At 38.4% G+C, this 27171-nt stretch overlaps 1 protein-coding gene across 6 annotated transcripts in view; it reads right to left on the bottom strand.

The window, feature by feature from the left end:
• Positions 1-27171, bottom strand: part of SIPA1L2 (signal induced proliferation associated 1 like 2) — an 82860-nt gene that overhangs the window by 36898 nt on the left and 18791 nt on the right. For 4 of the 6 annotated variants that reach the window (XM_079971795.1, XM_079971798.1, XM_079971796.1 and 1 more), the window contains exons 2-8: positions 25160-26840; positions 19104-19237; positions 15209-15397; positions 9812-9986; positions 8883-8986; positions 5275-5352; positions 1056-1213 (exon numbers count right to left, since the gene is read on the bottom strand). In XM_079971795.1, the coding sequence (XP_079827921.1) occupies positions 1056-1213; positions 5275-5352; positions 8883-8986; positions 9812-9986; positions 15209-15397; positions 19104-19237; positions 25160-26618 (2297 nt within the window). In that variant the 5' untranslated portion in view covers positions 26619-26840. The remainder of the gene's footprint in view (positions 1-1055; positions 1214-5274; positions 5353-8882; positions 8987-9811; positions 9987-15208; positions 15398-19103; positions 19238-25159; positions 26841-27171) is intronic. The other 2 variants (XM_079971799.1, XM_079971800.1) reach the window with 1 other exon arrangement.

Below are 27171 nucleotides of genomic sequence, written 5' to 3'. Positions count from 1 at the left end.
AAATTTTCTGCCCGTTGTGGTGCATGAAGACAATCAACCGTGCCTTAAATTAGCTGAGACGGGGCAATTCAAGGCGAGGACCAAACATTTGGACATACGTTTTCAAAATGTGTGTCAGAGCGTTCGTGAGGGGCTAGTTGCTCTGAAATACTGTCCCTCAACCAAGAACCTCGCTGATGGTTTCACAAAACCATTAACCTTCCAGAAGCACGAGGAGTTCTGTGAGGGTCTGCGTATGGGGAAAGCATTGTTGGCTATTGTCCCCAGATGCAGGACAAGAGGGGGTGTGGAGTTTGGAACAGACAGGGTTAAAACTCCGTGGTGCCCTGCATCTGGGAGGGGCCGGAAGCAGGGCTTTACGTCACAGGCTTTGTCTGTGAGAGTTACTTTCAGTTCTACCGAGAGACGCTGAGAGACACAGCTAAACAGACAGGCTGTGTCTGTGTGCTTTTGGGAAGCACGGAAAGAAGAATGCTTTTGGAATGGCGGAGGTTTCCGATGGAGAGACTGATTTATGGCTTGTAAATAAACTCTTCTAGAGATAAGAACCGATCTGTCTTTTGGACTTGATTTATCCCTTTCTCACATGGACTCAGGACCGCTGCATTACTCTGCTATCCTACCAGGTCAGAGCTTCCTAGCAGAGAAGGCTCAGAGGAAGCGTGACTGGACGGTGAATTTATTTTCAATACCAGCAAAGTACATCCACCACCCATCTGCACGCTGGTTGCTCACTGTGAATAGATGAGGAGGTACAGGACAAATGGAACAAATTCCATCATCCGATGGCAGTGATTCCAGTGGATCCCAGTGTGGTTTAGCCCCTCCCTGAGGCACCCCATTTGGGGGCTTGCTGCCAGCCCCCACAGGCAAGGATATGGCCAGTGGGTCTCCCACTAAGCTCATTCATTGAGTCCCATGATGGTTGGCTGGGTGAGCTGGGAGCACTGGTACATGGAAAATGCAGAAAAGGCTGATAAAGCAAATCAACAATGGCCCCAGCAATTTCCAATGAAAACTTAAGAAACTAAGGCAATTGACAAACCTGTACTCACCTATAGCACACATTTTCAGTGCAAGGGTTGTGGACTTTAACAATGACAAACACATGTTGAAAATGAGAACGGATATTTTTTGGAGTAAAAGGAAGCGCTCCAGGCTCTTGGAAGACAATAGTAACAATGTCATTTCCTATGTGCCTTTTCCTTAAAAGCTAGATGCAAAACAAACAAACAAACAAAAACATTAAAATTGGTGACTACAATTTCCTTCACATCCACTAGAAAAAAAGATAACTATTAAAAATGGCAATTATGTATTTAAAAAAACCCTACACTTTGATTAGTCACAATGTTCTTGTCTTGGCACAGGCAGCAACCTAAGTATGGTATGTTTTACAGGTCTTGTCTATACCGTTTGAAATACACAGCTATTTAAAAAGGGGAAAGTGGTGGGTTGAGAATAGGTAAAATCTTAAACCAGTCTTGTTCAAGTATATGAAGCGCAGACCCACACTAAATAGCCCTTTAATCATTTCCAAGATGCAAAATAACTTTTCATATATGAAATAAACATTTCTTGTTTCCTTAAGATGTTTTTCCTCACTGTAGTGGTTTCTATATCTACTAGAAATTCTCAACATTTTAAACCAATCTTTCCCCACCATAAAAAGCATAACAGTCACCAAATATCTTCACAGGACAATTTTATTTCAATTAAGTTTGGAAATGCAGCAGTGGACAAAGGCAGGCCAAGATCCAAGGATTCCTAAATGTACATTGAAGCAGTTCAACACAGCTTTTGCCTTTTATTTCCAGCTGCAACTTTCCACACTATTACAGTAACCTCCCAAACTTTTGGGAACAGCTTTTTGGGTAGTGTGTCTGCAGCAGAGTCTGTGAAAGAAAGGGGACCTCAGATATCCTGGCACACATTTAGAATCTCTCATGTGGTCCTTTGGATATTGCCCCAAACATGTACATGCAGACATTCATATTACAGCTAAAGATTATATTTTGAAGTAACATATCTTAAGTAACATGACCTAGTATCAATTTAAATAACTTGTAACCATGTAACAAGTATGTAATTAAAACATCAACCTTTTCTGAAATTATTTGGAAAGCTGAAAAGGTGTTGGAAATGTTACAATCCAGGAGCTCCACAGACACATACCGATGTTCACATGCAATTTTCTGGTAAATTTTTACTTTAGTAGTCCACAATAGTAAACCAGAAGCTACTTCACCTTCTCTTTGTTAGCTTAAAAGCAGAGCTGTCAGTGAAAGGAAATACTGAAGCAACACAAAGTCTCTGTCAAGTCCATCTACCAGAAAGTTTCGATCTCAGAGCTTTTGGAAATGCTGCAATACCTTTTTGTTTACTGTATTAATTTGGGATGTCCAGGATTAAGCTGGTAGAAAATTGAAGATATGACCTCTGCTGTATTCTGAGCTGTTTTAATTGAATTTTATTTAAAACATTACCTATTACTAGCTTTTGAAATGATGTAGATGACAGACATATGTGAATGAAAATCACAACTGTGGGTATGCATCTGGTGCACACTAAGGTATGGTATAGGGTACAACCCAACTCTATTAAAATCAATGAAAGTTTTGCCATACCATTATAAGCCAGTAGCTGCAATCCATTTTACAGCTACAGACACCAATTTCAGCGTGTTTTTAGTGGGGCTTTACTTGGGTCTACAGGTGAACTAAAGTAATTGGACTGGATTAAACTAATCTGTTGCACTAGCAGAAGCCAGTGCAGCAAGTCCTAAGAGATCAACAGGACTTGCCCCCCTCACCTTCACACCACTGCCCTCCCCATATCTGATTGGGAGGGTCAGGAGAGCCCCCAGAACAGAGTGCAGAGGGAGGAGTTCATTTTGCCTGGCAAGCAAAAGTAACTGTGCCGATGTAATGATCTCCTTGGGGCAATGCTGAATTCCCCCCAAAGGCTCTATGGAAGTGAGTTTTATCACTGCTAACACATCACCAAAAGAAAAGTTCATGTACTGATCAGAGGTAGTTTCCCATATATTCAAATTATTCTAAAGTTGCAGAAAGTGACAATAATACCTTTGATTTCAGATTCATCTGTTAACAGTAACAGATTAAAAATCAGGAAACAGAAGTAAGAAGTAAATATTTCAGGGGTAGCCAACATGGTGACCTCCAGATGATTTGGATTACAACTCCCATCAGCCTTGATCATTAGCCATGCTGGCTAAGACTGAAAGAAGTTGCACCACATTGGCTATGCCTGCAAGAAAGTGTACAAACAGAATGAACATTTTGCCTACTCCAGTCTGTGTGAGGAAAGGCATGTAAAAGCTAGTTGAGTGGAGGACAGATTTTTTCCAGAGGATCTCTAGAAGGCCCACTTATGGGCTGCAAAGGTTCCTGAGTTTGGATGACATGCTAAGCCAAAACATAACTTAGCTCGGCACAGTGTAGCAGCAAAACAAACTAGAGAGGAGCAAAATGGACAATTTCCTTTTTGAGATCCCACATATTTGCCTCAAGTCATGGCTTGGCTTAGATATTAGGTGCTAATTGGGTTGAATAATAAGTAACAGACATTTGCAATATAAACCTTTCTAAACTATTTTAAAGGGCATCAATAGTTCCTGAAAGGAATTTGAGTCTTGTCACCAACATGCATAAACATATTTATTAACGTAATTGGATTAACCTAACCATATAAAACAAATTGGAACTCGTTCATTCTTTAAAATGTTAGCAAATAGGGTGAGATTTCTGAGGTACAACTAATATTTCAGTTAACATAGCAGACAACCATTATAATCAGTACCATAAAGGTCTGTACAACATCATAAAAAAACAGTAATAGAACCATATAATTATAAATGGGGGATTGAAATGCAAGGAACAGGCAAGGAGAGTTAAATAGATGATATTTATATGTAATACATTGATCTCGGTAGGACTGTATAAATGGAATGCAAATTGAATGGAGAAAAAGGTATGAAAAAAAGAGAGACACTGTTCTGAAAACTGAAGAAAATGGTATGTAACTATTATACAGAGCTCGTTTTCATATCTCTAAGTTCTTTTCCCCTTTCTCTCCTTATTTGTTCAACTGCCCTTCCAACACACTCTTAACAATGATACAATTCAACTGGGATTTTAAATATAGTACATAGGTCAAGTGGGATTATTTTCAGGAAGTAACACAATATTGACAATAAGACCCTAATAACAGTTTTCACCTTAGTTGTAACACAATATTAACTTGGAAGTAAGGTCCACTGATAATAGTATTTTTTTAAAAAGAAATGTAATCACAACCTTAATTGGTGTGGTAAATCTAAATATGAATCCAGTAAAATATCAGCATTAATGAACTTAATTTTAATATGAAATAGTATCAAGTTAAGAGAATGTTAGAAAAGAAATATCTACCACCTTTTAAAAATAATGTATTAGTTCTGATCTGACCTTAATTATAGACCTTCAATTTACTTTACTGGCTCTGTTTTTCCTAACGTGCTAATCAAATGTGATTTTAAGTTTTCCAGATAATCTGAAATGCGATGCACCACCTAATCTGTCCCTTTACCATATTTTTATTCATCTCTAAGCTTCCCAAGCTAAATTGACCATTATCGGACAGCTAAAGCCACAGCAATCTATTTCTGTAAGCCTTAATTGCTTGCTCAAGCTAAAGCAACAAAGCTATCCTGTTATATTACATAAAGCATCTTTCTTCATTCAATTTAATGGGGGGGGGAATGAAAAGACATCACAAGAAACCTTCAAGCTTATTTTAATTTAGTAATAAAATAAGTGGTTTCATAATAAGTTTGAATTATAATATGTTAATATTTACATATACAAAGATCACATATTTCAATCAGACCTGATTAAAACTAGGAAAATTCCAAACACTGAAGAAGCATTTAATCTTACATACCAAGACAGTAACTCGTTTTCATTTTATTATTATTATTATTATTATATCAAACAAGGAGATAACTTGACAACAGATTTGGATTAATCAGATCTGACCAAAGATAACAAAAGCAAATGGCAGAAGTGTGAGGAAATATTGCAAGGAAATGATCTGGAAAGGGTGTCTACAAGGGTAAAAGTTCAACAGGAGAAGCCTTTAACTGTGATGTGTAAGGAAAGCCAATACAAGGAGGTGGTACTGGCCACACCAGAGTGGGTAGCTCCCTCTGTTCTGATCAGAACACAGAGTGAAGACTCCCCACCCTATATTGCAGCCAAAGTGAAAAATTACCTGTGTGTTTGGATCTCCTGCTCGCTCTAAAACTAGAGGGATGTCCTGATCAGTGACCAAGCAGGGCGTAGTTATTTCCTAGAAAAAGCAACAGACAGTTCTGGTGTGGCCTATTTCTGGCTCACAGGTAATTGGATTTTATGAAATGTTCATTGGAGATAGTGCTCACAGTAGCTGGCTACATACCTTGGCCAGTGACCATACGAGGTATAATGGATGTATAAACCTATTCACACCATAATTTCAGTGGGAGGCTAGACCTCTAGATCCCATTCAAATCTAAGATGGGAAGTTCCCAAATGACTCGGATAAGTGGATGAAACAAGATAAGCCCTGTACACAAAGTAAAATTTCTATACCACAGGGCTGGTAAGACTGTTCCTTGAGGACAGCAGCAACTTTATCTGTGATGCTGAATCTTAGCTTCCTGTGTGTCTCAGAGGGAAAGGTTTGTTATTTTATGTGAATTGTTCCTAGCTTGTCAAGAATACTTCCATGGGTACATTCTACATTATATAGTTTGGCAATGAGGTACCAACAGAAAGAGAAAATAAACATTCATTAGCTATTTCTTCTACACATTAAGGCTGGCTAAATGTTGATTACTAGAGTGTGCTTATCACATTTTATTGAAAAGTGTCCATGCTGTGCAAATACCACTGGCATCCAGTATCATAAAAAATAATGTGGGGGGCCTTCAGATCTGAGTTGCCTGGTTTGCGCGTAACGCTAAATCAAATTATGGTTTAGTGTGAACAAAGAAGTGTACTTTGCTCCTGCAGCAACACTACCAATGTCTAAGCAATGTCTTTGCTTAGCCTTGTGAACTAGAGCTCATGGTTCATCTCACTCCAAACAAACCACAATGTTAGCCAAAGTTTGTTCTCGGCTTACTGTTCTTGGCTTGATTTGGGGGAGACAAACCGTAAGCCCAAGTTTGCTAAGTCAAACCATGGTTTAACTCTTGGTAGTGAAACAGCAGGGAAGGAGCTAAGCAGCCACAATTTTCACTATGTGCACCAGCACACTGTTTTGTTCAAATTAAGCCATAATTCGGCTTAGTGATACATGCAAATGAGGCCAATATTACCTAAATATGGAAAACTTCCACATTATTTTATCCAAAGAAATCCATAGAACATACTATGATATTACTGCTAAATATACCAAGACTGTCCAAGGTACAAAGACTGATGAGTGTTTACTAAAACATTGTGGAAGGGTGTGATTGTTACTGGGGAAATAATGGAATTAGGCTGGAAAATTTTGAGGATAAACCAAGAACAGGCTTTAGTTTGTCTAGAGAGGAAGACACATTAGGGAATATTTAGGTAAAGATATAAGCAAAGGTAAGAAAACTGAAGAGTGAAATGAGTGACCCAAGCAAACACAATAGTGAGGGTGACAAACGCCATACAATTCTGGAAGAAGTGGATCAAGGTAAAAGGTTATTTCCTATGCTCACAGTTTAGGTAAAACCGAGACAAAGACTAACATTCAACATCAAGTAAGGGTTTAATGTATTGTCATTGCCTGCAATTAGGAACAAAAATATTTGAAATCAACATTGAGTATATCTTTTGTAGAAGTATTTTCTACAATAGTTAAACTTTGCAATTTAAACCCATCCACAGATAGATTACAGTTTCTCAAACATTTTGTTATTCCAGTGTATACTGTCTTGTGTGTCATATTGGAGGGAATAAAATATTTGCAAATAGATGCAGTAAGCTCCTTGTTCACAACTTTGATATGTTAACCTATCACCTTGGGCATGTGCACTGGATCACAAAGAAATTTAAGTATTTCTAAATTACATGGAAATTTAATTAACTTCATATGATAGATGGAATTTTTTCTGTATCATCATAAATGGTCAAAATGGTTCCAAAAACCATAGGTAGACCAAATATGGAAGATGTATAGCGGAAGGGACATAGCTCACTGGTAGAGCATTTGCTTTGTGTGCAAAAGTCCCAAGTTTAGTTCCTGGCATTTCTAGCTGTAGTGCTGGAAATGTCCCCTTAGCAGAAACCCTAGTTTCTGTTGCTAGTTAGTGTCGACAGTACTGAGGTAGATGTATCCTAAAGCCGTTTCCTATATGCCTTTCACGTATAATTTCTAGCTTTTAAAAGGTGTTGCTACAATATTTTCTCATTAGCTAGAACTGTGCAGGTCTACTATTAAGACTTTCTCTTTATCCAACTAAGGCTTCGTTCTATCCTCTGGGCACTTGCCTTGGGAATAGTTTCCCACTGAAAACAATAGAAAGTACACCTGAGTTAAAATAGTACAAAACAAGCTATAAAGTTCTGATAGTGGTTGAAATAACAAAGAGATCCTAGTTTGGTGAATTTGGTAAACAAGACAGCCAGTTACCCCTACCCACTTCTAGGAAAGTGATTTGCCAATAATTATAAAACTATTTTTATACATCTACGAAGCTATTCTTTTAGAACTCCAGAATTGCAAGTTCTGCCACATTCTCAACTTGCCCACTTTAAGCATAAATCTAATATCATACAACCTAACTACTACAATTTTAGCTACTCTCCCAAAACAAATTCACCACAGATAAGGAAAAAACTTTTATATATCTGCCAATAAGTCTGAAAATATGTTTGCAGACATCCTTATTCTTTGTGCAGATACACAAGGAACTGTTGTTGCTTCTTTTATCTACACACACTGGCTTGTGGAATGTTACACTCTGAGCAGTAATCTCATTTGTGAATGGCTACTTTATTCACACATTAAATTCATAGAAGTGGGAATATATTATACATTTTAAAATATCTATTACTTTTAAACCCCATTTATAAAGCAAACTTATGCCAAAGGTATTATTTATATCAATTAGTACAGGCAAAGACAGGGTTAACCTTACAAAAACAAAAAAGAAAAGAAAATCATAATTCAATTCAAGCCAATGGCAAAAGCCCATTAACTTCAAATTATTCAAGACTGCAACCATTAGGATTCTACAAAACCTCTGATGCAATGTCATTTTTAGCCATCCTTAATGCTGCAAGATATTCTAAACTAGAACTGAATGGTACATGTTCAAACATTAACTGTATTTGCTACATAATGCTCTATTATCTATGTGCATAACAGACAAGTATGTTAAGTTATTAGAATACCAAAACTATGTGCATAACAGACAAGTATGTTAAGTTATTAGAATACCAAAACTTACACCATGAAAAATCAAATTACATATACTTGCATCTTTTAAATGCACATTATTAAAAATTAGGCTGGATTCAGTTTGTTTTGGTAGGAGAGGAAGTATTTAAGTTTCCAGAAGTATCTGTATCACTGAATACCGGCAATTCAGTGAAATAATTTATTCTCTGTTTTTTAAAAATGGAAAGACCAGATAGAAAAAATAATAGTTAACAGAATAAACTTTTGGGTCAAAGCAGAAGTAATAAACCTAAGCATTTTAATCCGTAAGCAATATGCAATCCTCAAGTTAAAATAATAACAACAATAATTTTTACTGAGTATTCATACCAAACATTTCAACAAAAAAAATACATTCTACAAACAACTTCTCAGACAAGAAATCATGCATGATTCCCTAAAGCTGACTTGAGACATACCTGTTGCCTGTTACTGGGCATATATGGAAGCATAGTTGACACATGAAACATTATTTCGTAATCTTTGTAGGTAGTATAAAGGGAATGTGTTCCAGTTGAATCGGCTGAAATTAAAGTCCACAAGTGGGTCAATGATGACAATGCAGAAATTCAAGTATAATATAAACATCTCTCCTCCCCACCACTGGGCCGCAAAAAAAAACCATCCAGCAAATATGACAGTTCCATATAAATTCCAAATAGTTTCAGAAGCCATATGTCCCTATTGTAATTTGGCATTCAACTGTTTCCTGTGGCAAGTGAAAGTTGCATGCCATTTAATGGGTGCAGCACAACCACTAAGACAGAGTACGCAAAACACAGCCACTTACGTAACCCCTTGTTTTCCTCACCAAGGAAACCAGCTGCTGGGTCTGGTCTCCCTAGAGCAAGCATGAGGAACCTCAGGCCCAAATTTGGCCCCTCCAGGCCCCTCCGTCCAGTCCTCATGCCTCTTCAGAATGCCTCTCTACCACTTCAGGCTACATCCCTCACTGGTCCTACTCCATGCCCTCATCTCTGCCTGTCTGTAGTATGTCCTTCAATTGTGATGATGCCTTCTGCTTGCCTGGATGGAGGATGGAGATGGGTGGCAGTGTGGGTGTGTCTGGACAGCTCTGCATGGTTGGAATGTAGTCAACTACACAAAGATAAAACTCATCTGTTCCTATGACTCTGGCCCTAAGCATCAGCATGCAGGCCTGGAACACCGTCTGGCCCCACTGTAGGGTGACTGTGCTCAGACTGGAAGGGAAGAAAGAAATGCAGTGCAGATGCTGTCTCTGTGATCTCTGTGTAATCTGCATTTACAGAAGGAAAGCACTTTGGCATAACAGATTCTCTTATTTTTATACTTTTAGTGTTTATTACAATTTATTATTAAAACTTACTTTTATTGTCTAGCTGAGCTCGGTATTTATTGAAACCTTTCAGCCATACTCTCTGACCTAGGAGATCAAGGAATTCGTCAAAAGCCGGTCCTGCGGTCTCATTGTTATACATCTCCTCCTCAGTGCTTTGGCCTGCTTTGCAATACAGGATCCCAATCTTGTGCTGAAAACTCAGCTGTAATTAGGAAAAAACTAGTCAGAACAGAAAAAGTCTCTAAAACAGGGTCTGACAGATATATTTTGTAACCCTAGTAAGCATTTTTCAGTTTAGGATCGACATATTTGAACTTCCCCAGAACAGCAGCTAATGCCAATTCTGGCACACTAACTGAACTTTACTTCTTTACTTCTACTTGTGATGGATAAATCATGCCTTCCCAAAGCCCCTGTGCAGTATTAATCATTGGATCATTTGCAGCTGAGTATCCTCATTCTCTCTAAGGTTTTCTTTTCTTTTCAGAGGCCAAAATACATGTTATACCTCAGGCACAATATTTGAAAATGGTTAACCAGGATATAGAATGGAAAATTAAACAAATGAGACAAAAAACCTTCGAATCGGCCAATAAGTGTGGAAAGCTGCTAGCTTGGCAGCTGAAGAAAAGACAGAAATTAAATACTGTTACCAATCTTGAAGTAAATGGACGAAATATACAAAACCCACGGGAGATTCAAGACTGCTTCCAGAGATACTTTAAACAACTGTATTCACAAGGGCCACAGAATGAGATCAAAATCGAGAAATTTTTGGAAACAAATGGATTACAAAAAATTTCTCAAGAGAATAAATTAATACTGAATGACAAAATTTCTGAACAGGAGGTTGAAGGTGCCATTAAGAACCTGCAACTAGGCAAGTCTCCAGGCCCGGATGGGCTAACCTCCAAATACTACAAAGACATGAAAGATTACTTAATTCAACCTCTAATGGAGGTTGGCAATGAAATTATGGAAGGGAAAAGAGCGCCGGAGTCGTGGAAAGAAGCTTATATCACGCTTATACCGAAAAATGAGATAGAAAAGACACAACTAAAGAACTACCGCCCCATATCCCTACTTAATGTGGATTATAAAATTTTTGCTGATATTTTAGCTAGAAGATTGAAAAAAGTTTTAGCAACAATGATTCATAAAGACCAAGCTGGCTTTCTCCCAGGCAGACAATTGTCAAATAACACGAGAAACTTAATTGACATCTTAGAAAAGCTACAAGTTAATATAAATACAAAAGCTGTTTTAATATTTATTGATGCGGAGAAAGCCTTTGACAATATTTCTTGGAGCTTTATGAGGAAAAATTTGCAAGGGATGGGGGTTGGAGAAAGGTTTGGAAACGGTATAGGCGCGATTTACTCAGAACAGAAGGCGAAATTAATAGTGAACAATGCAGTTACGGAAGAAGTTAAGATAGAGAAAGGGACACGACAAGGCTGCCCAATTTCCCCTTTGCTTTTTATTTCAGTCCTGGAGGTCTTGCTGAATATGATTAGAAGGGACCAACAGATTCAGGGTATACAGGTCGGAGTTAAACACTATAAACTTAAAGCCTATGCAGATGACCTAGTACTGACGTTACAGGAGCCAATCCCTAGTTCTAAAAGAGCACTGGAAATAATACAAGTATTTGGTCGGGTGGCAGGTTTTAAATTGAATAAATCAAAAACTATGGTTTTAGAAAAAAATTTGACAGCAGTAGAGAAGGAAAGGTTTCAGGAAGAAACAGGTTTAATATTGGTGAAAAAAGTGAAATATCTAGGGGTGAACTTGACTTCGAAGAATGTAAATTTATTTAAAGATAATTATGAGAAGTGTTGGTCAGAAGTGAAAAAAGATCTTGAAATTTGGACAAATTTGAAACTTTCCTTACTGGGTAGAATTGCTGTTATCAAAATGAATGTATTGCCAAGAATGTTGTTTTTGTTTCAGACGCTACAAATCATTGATAAAATGGACTGTTTTGAGAAGTGGCAAAAAGAAATCTCTAGATTTGTCTGGCAGGGCAAAAAGCCCAGAATAAAATACAAAATTCTTACTGACGCAAAGGAAAGAGGGGGGTTTGCCCTGCCGGACTTTAAGTTATATTATGAAGCAGCAGCTTTTTGCTGGTTGAAGGATTGGCTACTTCTTGAAAACACGGATATTTTGGATTTGGAAGGATATGATAACGTTTTTGGGTGGCATGCATACTTGTGGTACGGTAAGGCTAAAGTGTACAAGACATTTAAAAACCATATTGTCAGGAAAGCATTGTTTAATGTCTGGATGAAATACAAAGATTTATTGGAAAATAAAACCCCTAGGTGGCTCTCACCTATGGAAGCAAAGGCCTTAAAAAAGCTTAATATGGAATCTAATTGGCCAAAATACTGGGAAATTCTGGAGCAGGAGGGAGATAAAGTGAAATTGCAAAGCTATGAGAAACTTAAGTATAAGGTGCGAGACTGGTTACATTATTTTCAAATAAGAGAGGCCTATCACTCGGACAGGAAAATTGGTTTCCAGGTGGAAAAATCAAAGCTGGAAATAGAATTGTTAGAACCCAATGCTAAGATATTGTCGAGAATGTATAACCTGCTGTTGAAGTGGAATACTGAGGATGAAACGGTAAAATCTGCTATGATAAAATGGGCACAAGACGTTGGTCATAACATTATGTTTGTTGACTGGGAACAGTTGTGGACCACCGGTATGAAATTCACGGCATGTAATGCCTTAAGAGAGAATATTATGAAAATGATATATAGGTGGTACATGACCCCAGTCAAACTTGCAAAAATCTACCATTTGCCCGATAATAAATGTTGGAAATGTAAAGATACTGAGGGGACATTCTTTCACCTTTGGTGGACGTGCCCAAGGATTAAGGCTTTCTGGGAGATGATATATAATGAACTGAAAAAGGTATTTAAGTATACTTTCCTGAAGAAACCAGAGGCCTTTCTTCTGGGCATGGTCGGCCAATTGGTGTCAAAGAAGGACAGAACTTTCTTTATGTACGCTACAGCAGCAGCAAGAATACTCATCGCAAAGTATTGGAAGACACAAGATCTACCCACTCTGGAAGAATGGCAGATGCAAGTAATAGACTATATGGAACTGGCTGAAATGACCGGCAGAATTCGAGATCAAGGAGAAGAGCAGGTGGAAGAGGACTGGAAGAAGTTTAAAGCCTATTTACAAAAACACTGTAAAATCTTTGAATGTTGAGGACATTGAAAAAGAAAAGAAGGGGTTCTAGTGACTGAGTTAATTAAGAGCACAAAGGGAGGGATTAAGAGTCAAAATGAACAAAATTGAGCTTGCTGAACTAATTATTACATAGAATACAAGATCGGGAGGCGGGTGGAAGCAATGAAAATAAGGTTTTGAAGGTTATAATTGGAAAGTGAGTTTATTTTTATGTCAAAATTTCCTTTTTCTTTTTTTCGTCTTATTTTTTGTCTATGCTGTTTTCTTTTCTTTTTTGTATAATGTTTGTGAAAATTTTTCTTTTGTAATGTTTGTGAAAATATGCTTTTTTGTTCTTTTTGTGGAAAATGTAATAAAAATTATTAAAAAAAAAAATACATGTTATACCTATTGAGATAATCTCTGAAGTGAAATGTGATTTTAGGATTGCTTTGTATACTATAGTACTGTCTACATCATCTAGCAAAATGGGACACCTTATGTTGATCCCAGTGCAAATGCATTTGGGCTAATTTAAGATATTGCCTGCATAAGCAGGAACATCAGCTTCTGCTGCTCTGGGTGAATGAATTCCCCATTTGTCTTTTGTAAGTGGTTGTCTGTAAAGAATATGAAGTGTAAGCAGAAAGCACCATATATGAAAGATGTGAGTACTAAAAGCTCTGGCATATTCAACCAAAAAAGACCACACAAATTAGTTACTCTTGCATTAGGAAAAAAATACTGTTTTTTTCTAACTTAAATTTCAGATACCTGAAGTTCAATGGATTCTCCCTCCTCTGCAATAATACCAGCCATTTTCTCTATTTTCCCAATTATGTGAAGGATTTTGGTGGAGGTGGGGGTGAAGTTTATACAAGTTCCCTTTTAGATTGTAACTACTGTTGACACAATCAGCCTGCTTATTTCTGACAATAATTGCAGGTGAACTAAAGCATCTATAATGTAAGTATGTATTGCCAATTGATTGTAACAAATAGTGATTATTTTCACCATAGCAATTGATTTGATCTTCTATTTTCAACTTTATTAAAAACTTCTAGTGGTATCAAAATAGGATGAATCCAGTGTTCCTACATCCATTCTATTCGCATTTCCCCTTCTTATTAAAAATTAACCAAGTGATAGAAAGCAGCAGTCTTCCTGTACTGCTTTCAGATATCCAGCCATGCTCAAGGCTCATAATCACATACACTGAAAAATACATCCTCTGGCTACAGAATAAAAAATGTATGTCATTGAATAAATGAGGTGTGCTGTATAAAGAATATTGCTCTATGAAATGTGGAATCCAGGGGGCAAATCCCAGCTCAAAAACCCCAGATTGGTTTATTATTTATTAATTTGTTTTTAAAAAATGGTGGTTGACTGGTCCAAGGTCACCTTGGAGTCAAGACGTGAGAATCACATGAGACATCCTCATATATGGTGTCCAGAGCTCCTTGGAAGAAGCCGGATATTTACCTTATTCATCATATTTGTATAAGGCTGACTAAAATGATGCTCTATATATGCATTTCTATATAAAATGATCAATTATGCCTTTTATAATCTTGCAGAACAGTGTCTGCCTTATCAAACCAATTAATCTCACCATTATTCGCTCTGAATTTAAAGTATATGTTCATTTCATTGCTCATGCAGTGTTAACTTGTTAAATAGTCCCAATTAGAATTTCAGCTGTTTGATCCATCATATATTCCACATGAAGTAAGAAGACTGCCACTGTGAATAAGGTGTGCTAATTATAATTAGGAAAGGAAAATCTGAAAAGGTGAAAGATTGGCAAACCAATGATTTTCTCCTTAGTACAATGTGCAGCTTTCTAATATTGGGTGTTTACCAAAAATGGCTTACTAAACTGTATATTACCTCGAAGGAAAGTACAGCCATTTGTGCTTGGGATTAGTATGTGTAAATGTGCATTTTGTATATTTATTGTTTTATGTGAACCACTTTTATTTGAAGCAGTATATAAATAAGCTAACATGTAAAAAACCAAAAACCCTACAAAACTATCTTACTGTAATATAAATACACAGAAAGTCCCCTTTTGTTAAAGTTCCTTAAAAATCTCCTTCACTTATCATAAGTTAACTGCATTTCCACAGACAGGTCAGATCAAATTCAGTTGTATTTATGACAACAAAACACTGCAATAAGACAACTCACAGGCACGCAAGTTCAGGCAAGGCATGCAATACCTACCCCTTGTTCGTCAAGTTTAAGCAGCTGTTCAGAAACTTTGGGTGAGTTGGAAGCTTGCCGTAGGCACTGAATGCTCAGTTCTGGTATTACATATTCCAATACTTCTTTAAGAGGTAAACCACGTGCTGTGCCATGTCTAGCAGTAGATGGAATAGCATCTTCTAAAATGGCTCCCCTCAACGTGGTAAGCTACAGCAAGAGTATAAGTCTTACTAAATGTTTATCATTGTAACACAATCTTCAACAAGGAAAAGGAAAATACAAACTCTATTAAGCTGTTACTGCCTGAACCTGCGTAGGGAGAAGTAGGAACATGCATGCTAGCCTTACCCCCAACCTTGCTACGCTGAATGGGAAGGTTTGACAGGGGATTAAGTGCATTTGACTGAACTTATATAGAACTGCACTATCAAGGATTGTGGAGAGTATTCTAAATGCATTCATCCGGCACATGGTGCTAGGTTAGGTTGGGGAACCTACACTAGCTTGAGCAATAATGCTTGAATATGGCTACACTTATGCTTCATTGACTGTGGTGCTGGGCAACAGCAATTAGCAAAACTTCAAAATTCAACTAAAGACACACATTGAAAAGAATAAAATAAACAGAAGGGTTAACTGTCAGAATCAGGTGTCTATTGAAACATGTTCACAAGCAGTATATTTTCAGCAATAGCACTTGGAGGTTAGCATGAAACCATCACTTTGGGCTCAGTTTTCAGCCCCCAAGAAGGTTTTATATAAACTTCATAAACTGCACCAGCAAACTATATGGCAAAATGCATCCTTTAATTCTGTGTATGCTAGCCGATGTAAGATCTGAGAAACTTTTAACAAAGATTTATCACAAATGTCATACACAGCCATTCCCATGATTAATTAACAAGAGAAGGAAAACTGAACTGAAAAACTACCTATAACTGAAATTAACGGTGGACAACCAGATTTTGGTATGTGTTTTGTTAGAAAGAAAGTGCCTGAGGCTTAATTAGCATCCCTCCTACGACTTCAGATGCTATTGTTTTTTAAACCTTGAACACGCCATTATTTTACAACAAATTACCCTACTGTGCTTTACATAGTTAGTACACTGAAAAAAGAAATAGCTAGAACATCCAACAACACAAAATAAAATAGACATTTAAAGTATTTTGTTAAAGAGGAATTCTATGTCACATCCCCTTTCTCCCTTCCCCCTCTCAAAACATTATTCCTTTCCACTCTCTTCCCAAGCCTGCTTATACTTTTATAATCCTCTTCTGTCAAGCATCTGCAGCCATACTTATCTTCTACACTCTCAGGCTCACCATCTGTTTATTTTTGAAAAGTGTACCCATTTCCTTCATTCCTCAATAGGGAAAATGAATTTCTGGCATAAGAACTGCTAGGCTCCAATATGTTTTGATTCTACAAGAGCCATCATATTCTATCTATCTATAAGCACATCCACAAAATAATGTAAAACTACTGCAATCCTATACACACACACAGACGGGACTAAATCCCTTTGATTTAGTGGGACTTTATAACGGCATTTACCGATGTTTTTAGAGGTATCAGACAATTTGAAAATGAAATACAGAATGACATAAAACCAATAGCAATTACAAAATTGAAAAGGCATTTGAACACAAATGGTAAGAGTACAGAAAGGCACAATAACCTGAGGTCAAACCCAGTGGAACAGATTTGGAAACATGAATAGACTTTCCTCACAGGTGGCACTTCACAAAGGACTTCCCACTGTTAGCCCCATGAACAGAACCAAGATAATAATGGAAATCAGGGTTACAGTACATAAAATACGGAGAAAAAACAGAGATTGTGGGTGGGCAGAGTTGTTGGATTATACTGGCAAGATCTCTCTCTCACACACATATGTATGTGTGTTATGTTACTTCTTTCCCTAGAAAAATGTTTGTGTTTCATCTGTGTCATTCTGAACGTTAACTTTCTCCAGAATTCTGTAAGAGACAGGTGCTGTATAAAAGACTAGGGTATATTTGCCCAAATTAATCTCACTCTTTGCTGGCTATATTCAGATGTAATTACTCTCAAACCCTGGAGCAGGGACACAGCAGTCCCCTTTCTCCTGCCAATTCCATAGATCACTCTGAAACCTGGGCACACAAGAACATGGCCTAATGTTGATCAGCTTGTGATGCACGGACAAGCTTTTTCATTGGTGGCACCAGAATTCTGGAATGCACTCCCTGCTGAAATCTATATTGGCATGTCACCAGCTTTTGAAGATACACCTGTTTACACAAGCATTATCTTGATTTCTTGACCCGATTCTCTTGTTTTAATTGCTGTGCTGTTTTAATGTGATTGTTTTATTGCATATTTTAATTATGACATATCTTTAATTATTCTGTACTTTATCAATGTTGTACAATTGGTTTTAAGTTTTATAAACAACTTACAAACAACTTAGAAGTCATCAGGACCTTAAGCAGTATATCAATTAATAACAGTAATTAAAGACTATATTTCTTACATGGGATATTATATTTCTTACAATCTAGACTGGGCAAAATAAGTTTACTCTCTATCAGAACAGAGTAACATCACCAGACTGTCAGGCAGCAAAAAGCATGTATCACTCACTCTTAGTAATAAACAGGGGGAATCACCCATAGCTCCCATCCATCTAGTGTGCTGAACCAAGATGTAGTATACATCTAATTTACACCAAACTGTTAAACAGGAAGGAAACAGATAATTATTTATGATTCTGTGGTTTTGTTTTAACCGCAGTGGCACTTTCTCCAGCCACTGCAGCTTATGGGAATTGCTGCCAGTAATTGCCTGTTTCTCCTTGCAAGTGCCTACATGTCCACATGCAGAAATGGGATTCTGCCTTCTCAACAGAACTTCACTTTCTCTTCTTCTCTCATGCACCCCTCAAATCTGCTCTGGAGGATAGGGGACCCTCTGGAGCAGATTTCGTGAGGTATGAGGGGGAGAAGGGGAAGTTCAGTTGTGTGAGCAGAGCAGAAGTCAGCTCACATGATTTCATACTCATATTCTTATATATGGTATGAAAGCTCTGTGAATTTATTATTTCTCTTTGAATATCTTTCAGTACTTTCTGGAGCAGTGTGGAAACTTGGGGCATTGTCAAGGGGTGATCCACAGGGCCCAAGTGAGAGTATTTTGCACTAGTTCCCAGACTTCTGACCCTTTCCCCTTATTTTAATTATTTTTTTAAAAGCAAACTTTGTTCACAGGGCAGCAGGGCAGGCTGCAGCACTAGTAAAAACTCCTGGACACCTGCTATGTCCCAGGCTTTAGCATCATATTCCCATCTTTAAAATAGACTAATTTTCCTAGGTTATCTGCTTTGTACATCCAGTATTTTCCTGCACATCTGGTATTCTTTTAATCTGGGGTTGCCAGGTATTATGTGTGGATGGCACTGAGTTTTTAAAACAACATGTAAGCATATGTGTATGTGTGAAACAATAAGTTGTTGTTTGCGCACATAAGTCCCAAGGTATGGTCTGGCCATTAATTTGCTGAAACTAAGCTAGTTAGTGCCTCAGTGGAAAATTGCTTGGAAACCACATTTATGCTACCTTGGGCTCTATTACTGAAGGAAGGCAGAACAGGAGAAAAAATACAAGCAAACACCTGCTCTTACCAATAGATTACAGATAGGCCAGAGGGCATAATACAGTATACATTGCCCAGAAAATCCTCATGGCACCCCCATAGCTCAGAATAAGCCCTGTCAGCAACCCCAGCATTTATTCCCCCCCCCTCTGAAAGTCTATTTAAATTTGCTTCTATGCATATAAATAGGCATATGTTAATTTTATTCAAATTTGTGCCATAGGACTGTGTCCCAAGTCCTTTAACTACCTATCAACACACCTGGCAGAAACCCTACCTCACTTGTTCTGAACACTACACGGTAGTTGAACTGTGAACCTTCTTTCTCTTTTGCATCTTCAAACTTCTCCCTTCTGATGCTGACTGCTACTGGTCCTAAATTTTCATCTGTTCCAAAGTAGTTTTGATGCTCTGTTGTACATAAAGAGGAGAAGACAATAATGAAATATTAGACTGACAAATTCCTGTTCGTTTGTCAGATAAATGTTACTGGTTGAGATTGGAAAGTCCCTCAGACCTATTTGTTTACACTTTTATTATGTCTTATGTGCAGGCAGGACAACGAACCTAAAAGCATAATAAGTGTATTGCAAGTTAGGACATCTGTTCAGCATAGATCTGTATTGTAGCTGAAAACTGTCAGCCATTTTAAAAAATGCAAATAACTAAAATATTTTTTCATACACACTAGTTTATGACCTACTCTGCAGCATATGGGATGCCAGAGCAATACTTTGTTAGAAATTAGTCTTGTATATTTTGGCACACATGAAATTATGGCAATCCACAGATCAGGTTCTCTTAAAACAAGATTTCCCCACCTTCCAAATGAGCCAACTGTAATTTCAACTATATTAGAAATAAATTAACTCTCTTTTGCAGGAAAACTCACATTTCTAAATGCACACACAAAGTACAATCCAACCTAAGTTAAGCATATTTAAACCCTATTGATTTAAGGTGGGGGGTAGGGAACTTCCAAACTGCGTGCCAAACTATAATTAAGATTAATAATTAATTATAATTAAGATTAATAAATAAAATTTCCCCATCTGGCCCACTAGCTCCTGACAGTTCCTTTGCTGGAGCAAGGCATGCTCCCAATCATCTAGCATGTGATGGTAAGGAGGAGTGTGCCTTGCTCAAAGAGGAAAAAGCAGTTTCCATCCAATGAAAGCCAACTCTCGCTACCAGCACTGCTCTTTGAAGCTGCCCCATGTTGTTCCTTTACACCTCACACATCAGGGGTGGAAAGATGCAGCAAAGAGAGGCTTGCAGAGCAGAGAGCTGGCAACACTGCTTGCACTGTAGTTCCCAAGCTTGGGAACACCAAGCAAGGGATTCGGACAGGTAGGTGGGACAATCCACCCATCAGTCTTCTGATGTCATAATACTGACATGCGACTGGCAGGTGAGTTGCCCTGATGGATCATGCCCGTGGCCCATCTAGTTCAGCAGCTTGTTCTCACAGTGGCCAACGAGGTACCCATTGATAGCCTGAAAACAAGAGCTGAGCACAACAGAACTCTGCCCTGCCCACTGCGGTTTCCAGCAACTGGTATTCAGAAGCATACTGCCTATGGCCGTGGACGCAGAGTAAGGAAGAAAATCAAGCACATCATTAATATCCTCATTGAAGTCAGTGGTATATCAATGTCCTTAACTCTGGCTGGATTGTGCTTGCAATATTTCTTTAGAAAGGAATCCAAACTTCCCTTCCTCCCCAGCAGCAGACGTTTGGTGCGGTGGGGCAACCTGGAGCTGGGGAAGAGTGTAGAGCCAATGCCCCACTCAGACATTTAGAGGACAAAAAGGGGGAGCACCACAAGAGCAGAATGATTCTGGTGTCTCTCTCCAGGCACTGGCCATTGGGAAGATGACAAAGCTGGTGAAGGAACACTTCTGCCCAGTCCTATCCACCCACCCCCATCTGATGCAAAGTGGGGGTTTGATTGCTCTACCAGATTCTTAAAAATATTCTGTGTCAAAAGACATTTTATTGCTATCCAATGTTCCTTTGATATTGATATTTTTAGACGCAAGTGTTTTAGTAACTAAGTTCTTATTCAGCACCCTACGGCACTAGAAAGACTAAAAAAATGTATTATGGCATAAGCTTTTGTGGATTATAGTCTTCTTCATCAGATGCATGAAGTGTTTCCCTGAGCTGCAGGTATATATACAACTCAGCAAAACACATCACAAATTTGATGAAGGGGACTGTCTGTTTTTCTTGAATAGTAGTCAAATAAGTCATACATGCACCTTGCCTTTAAAACCGAGACAGTGCCAAGAACTGTACAGTGGTACCTCGGGTTAAGTACTTAATTCGTTCCGGAGGTCCGTTCTTAACCTGAAACTGTTCTTAACCTGAAGCACCACTTTAGCTAATGGGGCCTCCCGCTGCTGCCGGAGCACGATTTCTGTTCTCATCCTGAAGCAAAGTTCTTAACCCGAGGTACTATTTCTGGGTTAGCGGAGTCTGTAAACTGAAGCCTATGTAATCTGAAGCGTATGTAATCTGAGATACCACTGTACTGATATGGCATTCAAAGGATAAAGAAGTGAAACATTCCACTGGACTACGGCAAGCCCCTTGCATCAACCTTCATAGCTCTTTAAAACCAAGGCTTAGTTGCCTACACAGAGGGCTCCTTACAACTCATATTTATCATCATAGTAATGCCATTAATAAGGTGAGCCTGAGTAGCATCTAGCCTTCTGGCTAAACAGAATTCTTATTTGCATCTTCCAAGCCCCCTCAAAATATGATCAAAACCTATGTGTATTCAAAACTAGCTAACATCCTTTTAAGTTTGATGAGAAGGGTAGGAGATGTTGAGTTCTAATCCTTCCTGCAACCTATTTTTCCTACTCTGATTGAGTGACTGAGGGAGGACACTGAGACTTTTGGGTGAGACAGAACAAGGGATGCAAATCCTTCCACTCCCTCAAACCCTACATGTTAAGGAGACGTGCAGTCAGAATGGGAGCTCTACATTGCCTAGAGCCTCCTAAAATATATTCCTGGGATAGGACTAAAGAGAAGGGGAGAAGAAGCTGTTCAGAGGAGGGGGGTTGAATATTGCTTCACCTATTAGATTCCTCATGGTAGAAGTTGGGATACCCACTGTCTGCAGGTTTTGCCCACTTTATTTTTTTCTTACACAAAGTGAATAGCTGCTATTCACTTATATGGAAGTAAGAAATGACATACATGGATGAGCACAGTTCTTAAGAGGATAGTTAAACTGACAGTGCAGTAAATGTCATTGTGACTATTTTCATAGACTAGTCAAATGTGCTTTAACTGACATTTCATAACTGACAAGTCTGTATACATAGTTTCTATTAAGATAGTAGGTTTTAGTTTACACAAATTATATTCCAAAACAATTTTTTTCAAAAAAAAAAAAGTCGCAATGGGTCTAAAATAAAGAATTCCCACATTTTTGGAAGGTGGACAGACAGAATTTTCTTTTTGCCAAATCTGACTATTTATACACATGCAAGTCCCCAAATCAAGCAATTATTTGTTTAATAACAAATAATCTGAATATATTGTCCTTCTAGCTTTGCCTTCACTGGCAGTAGGACTGGGAAATTTCATCCCCATTTCTTCTTTGAACTTACTGATACCTCAAGAGTACTCACAGAACCTTACTTTTCCATTTTTTGAATTTTAAATGTTTTCCTCTACTTACTGTTTTATATTTTCCATTTTGAATTGTTGCTTTTAGCCTATGATTGCACATTTTAATTAAAGATTTTATTTTGAAATTTTGGTAGCTGTCATGGAAACCTACTTGAAGCATGGGGCAAATATGGCTAAAACTAATAAAAAGTATTTACTAGTTACTTTACAGTCTTGCTTGAGTACCTTTCTCAAACCTGTCCTCGCTTTGATGAGTCCCAACTGATACAGTACATCATTTTCTGGTGCATTCCTTTTGTCCTTCAGAGTTCACACAGCTCAAATTCTCTTAGGCTGTGAGTAAATGCCATTGAACTCAATAGGACTTACTTCTAGAAAACATTAAATAATCCTGCTGTTATTCCTTCAGCTATTTCCAAACCCTCCTGTGCTTTTAGTGTACTGTCTACCTGGCTGAACTACTACCTTCCTTTCTGAGCTGATGGAGGTAATCTTGGCTGTGGTGTTGGAGAGCCCTTTTACAGCAATGTTGGAAGACTTCAACATCCATGCTGAGGCTGTCTCCAGTGGGCAGGCTTGGGCCTTCAAGGTTCAAAATAGCTTCAGTTTTCTGTGAGAGGCTTATAGCATTGTATCTTGTCTGGTCCAGAGGGACCCTAGAAGCTTTCAATCTCCCATGGGGTTTCTGTCTACATTCTGTTGTCCATCACAGAGGAAGAAGGATCATGTTCTTAATGTATTTCACCTAACACCAAATACCATGATTAAGAATCAACATTAAAAGTTACTTCATAGTCCATATATACCATACAGACAGGAACGCGGGTGGCGCTGTGGGTTAAACCACAGAGCCTAGGACTTGCCGATCAGAAGGTCGGCGGTTCAAATCCCCGTGATGGGGTGAGCTCCCATTGCTCAGTCCCAGCTCCTGCCAACCTAACATTTCGAAAGCACGTCAAAGTGCAAGTAGATAAATAGGTACCGCTCCAGCGGGAAGGTAAACAGCATTTCCGTGCGCTGCTCTGGTTCGCCAGAAGCGACTTAGTCATGCTGGCTACATGACCCAGAAGCTATACGCCGGCTCCCTCAGCCAATAAAGCGAGATGAGCGCCGCAACCCCAGAGTTGGCCTCGACTGAACCTAATGGTCAGGGGTCCCTTTACCTTTTTACATAGCATACAAACATTTAATAATAAATAAAAATATCTGCTTCCATTTAAAGCTAGGTAGAGGCTGGTATTTATTATATAGCTAAGTTTTACCACACTTTGTTTTAAAACCCAGATTTTGTCCAATTCTCAAAGCAGCAGCCCCCTAATACATATTTTAGACAATTACAATTCTGCATTGTAGCTTTTGTAAATATGAAACTAGTAAGAATGGCACCTAAACTTTGAGAAAATAGTTTGAATATTTTTATAAATATGCTCAGAAACAAAGAAACAGCATGTATATGCACATGCACAACATACTACTGAATGACTCTTAACAACAAGAATACACTCAGGGGAATACGGTACACTCATTGTACCAAAACTAGGTGGAAGATGGTCAAATGCATTGAACGCTTTATATCAAATATGGTTTAATGCTTTTTTTTTACCCAAAAGCAATTCCTCGAAGGGCCACATGCCAGTGGCTGACATGGCCAATGCATGTCAATGTGAACACACGTTCCCAGAAAAACACTGTACATACAGCGCACTCAGACCCTCCCTGCCCCCATTACACATTCCTTAGATATGTGGGCACACAGCCCACAAACATGCTCTCACAAAATACACAGGGACAGATATGCACGTGCACACATTTTAACCCTCTCCACTCAAATGCTGGGGTAGGTGGAAATGCTGCCATTTATTCTTAAAGAGCAGGTACCAGACTCTTTCTCTGATCTTGAGTGTTCTGCTGCTTAGCACCAAGACTGAAGATAAAATCTCTCTCCCTCCCCTTTAGAAAAGATCTTTAGAGAAGAGTTAGTTCTTTAAAGAGTAGATAGAGCTCTATCTCCTGATCAGATTGAGAGATAAAGTTGGAGGTGCTGGCACTACTTCCTGTGCCTTGGTGGGCCAGATCCAGACCATGGGTTAATCACACTTTATGCACTTTATAAAGTTAAAATGCAACATTTTGAATATTTTTAAATGTATCTGTAGCAATATTAAACCCTTGTATAGAATTTAAAACTCATCACATCACCCTCACATGTATTAGGCGCTTATGAAATTAGCTAGTTTATTTGTATAAAATACTAGTTAGAGAATAAGAGCATATCACTTATGGCATTTTGGTGGAAGACAGTTTTTTGTACTTGTAAACAATGATGCTGCAACCTCTGACAGTGCGATACTCTCCTAAAGAATATTTCTCACAGTCCTCCTTTAATCTTGTAGTTCAGAATAGGAGACCAGATTATGGTTTTCATTAAAGATGTCAAAGCGTATGTAAGAATATGACACCAAATTCAAAGAAACACAACCCCAATCATTAATATTAAATAAGTAGGTTGGGGCTTTCAATACTTTAAGGATGGCCATAATGATGCCCTCCAAGACACACATTAAAAAAGCAGAGCTACATTTTACATTAAATATTTTCACATCTCACAACACTACCCACAAGTTCAGCAAATGTTATGAAACCTTTGGGAGCAAGAGATTCCAGAAAAAATTGCTTACCTTTTCCATAGAAAAACTTTCTATAGTAATATGCACCAAGATCAATGTGCTCGATGATATAACGTTTCACTTTCTCCCTGTGGATTGGTTGATTCTCCCTGGGTACTTCCAGCACCGAAACACCGGCATTCGTGCAATGTGAACTTAGCGAAGACTCAAAAGAACAACTATCTCCTGCACAAAAAGAGGCTGAGTTTGCCCTAGAGAGTGCAATCCGCCTATCACCTTCCCCACCAGTTTCATTCCTGAAATAAGGACAGTTCAGTACTAGGTCATTACTTTTCCCATCACCTTCATCAGCATCTAAGTTCTCTTTTGAATTGAGATCCTCTTTACTCCCCATAGGAGATTCACAGCTTCCAAGCTGTCCGGCTACTGTTGAAGCTTGTGATGCAGCAGATGCCCCAGTGGTTATATTTTTTCTTTTCCCCACGTTAATTCTGGTAACCATTGCTTCATTAATGTTAAACAGAATGCTCTGGACATCATAATGTGCAAAACACTTCTGACAATTCCAAGGATGAACATTTTTATCAAGTCTACTTTCTTCTAGTTCAGATGAGAATTTAAGAGTTTCATGTTCACTTTTAGCAGTCCGCAATTTTCTAAAGAGTGACGTTTCTACAGATTCTGACTTCAATCTCCATTTGAAAGATTTGTCCCGGTCTCTGCCAATTAGCAGGGCACTATCCATGTAGTCAAGTCCAGATATTCTTACAAATTCTCCTCTGGAAATCTGTGCTGCAGCATGGAGACTTGGAGAAATTGTCGGATCGCAGTGAAAAAATTCAGGAAATCCAAATGGCATGTGTGTTTTATGCTCAAAGTTTTCCACCCTGTAGCCTCGAAGCATTGCAAAAAAATTCTCACCAGATAAACCTTGTCTGTCAATTGATGAAGTGCTTCCATATTCCCTATGGAGAGATGCTCCTGTATTTGGATTAACAGCATTCTGGTCTAGTACATCCTCTGTGTCAATGTCACTGATTGTAACATCACTGTTGCTTCTTTGTCTTATAGGGTGAAGCCCTCTGTGTGGTGAATGGAGAAAAATGTCTCCTAATGCATACTTTGCCTCTGCAAATTCTATATCAAGGGGTTCTTTTTGCTGCCCCTCATTCTGGTCACCATTTGCTGACGCAGCACCGTCATAACTAACTTGAGGTCTACTTTCCCATGTAGCTTTGCTTAATTCCTTGGTACAATCTTTCTTAGGAGGCCATTCAGATACTCTGGCTCGGACACCCATCTTAGGCATAGCTGGGGTACCATTGGCTGGGTTGCTGCTTTCACCTTTGTTGGTTGCGCTTAAAGAAGAAGGGGGGCCCATATTACCATTTAGAGCCTTAAATTTTCTTGCAAAATAGTCATCAGACTGCATAATTCTTGCTGATTCCTTAAACTTTAAGGAAGTTCTGCTGGATTTGTGTTTTTCTTCCTGTGGTGTGTGATCACTCATATCCAAGCAATGGGAAGGGAATGCAAAGCCTTATCTTCATGAGCAGTGCTGTTGGCCTGACATTTCCATTATTTATGAAGTGAGTTACAGTGTCTGTGCGTATCAAAAGATCTTTCAGGTTGCCATTCCAGAAGGTAGTTCAGTAGGACTCATTTCTGGGTCTGCATTTTATAACTTCGGATCAAGATCAAGTTGATAGCAATTCACTTTTACTCCACATACCTGTCAACCAAAAGGGAAGAAGAAATCAATTAACACATAGTCTATTCAAAATATAGAGCCTTACTCTAAAACACCACCAGCATCAGAACCATCTCCTATACATAAGAAATCAATTTAAACAAAGAAGAAATCCATTTGGACTGATTTATGTCCTAATATGACACATTCAAAATTATAAAAAGGTATAGACAATTATCTTCCATATGAGGGTACCGCAATATTGGCCCTTCTAGCTGTGACAAGCTGCCATATCATGAGTTTAGTAGCCCTGAGGCAACTTTGTATATTCAGCTATTTGTAGTTCAAAATGCACATTTTAGAGAGCCCTACA

Source organism: Podarcis cretensis (assembly GCF_951804945.1).
Source record: "Podarcis cretensis genome assembly, chromosome: 3".
Classification (NCBI taxonomy): domain Eukaryota; kingdom Metazoa; phylum Chordata; class Lepidosauria; order Squamata; family Lacertidae; genus Podarcis; species Podarcis cretensis.
Note: the sequence above shows the minus strand (reverse complement) of the source record. Positions and strands in the feature narration are given on the sequence as shown.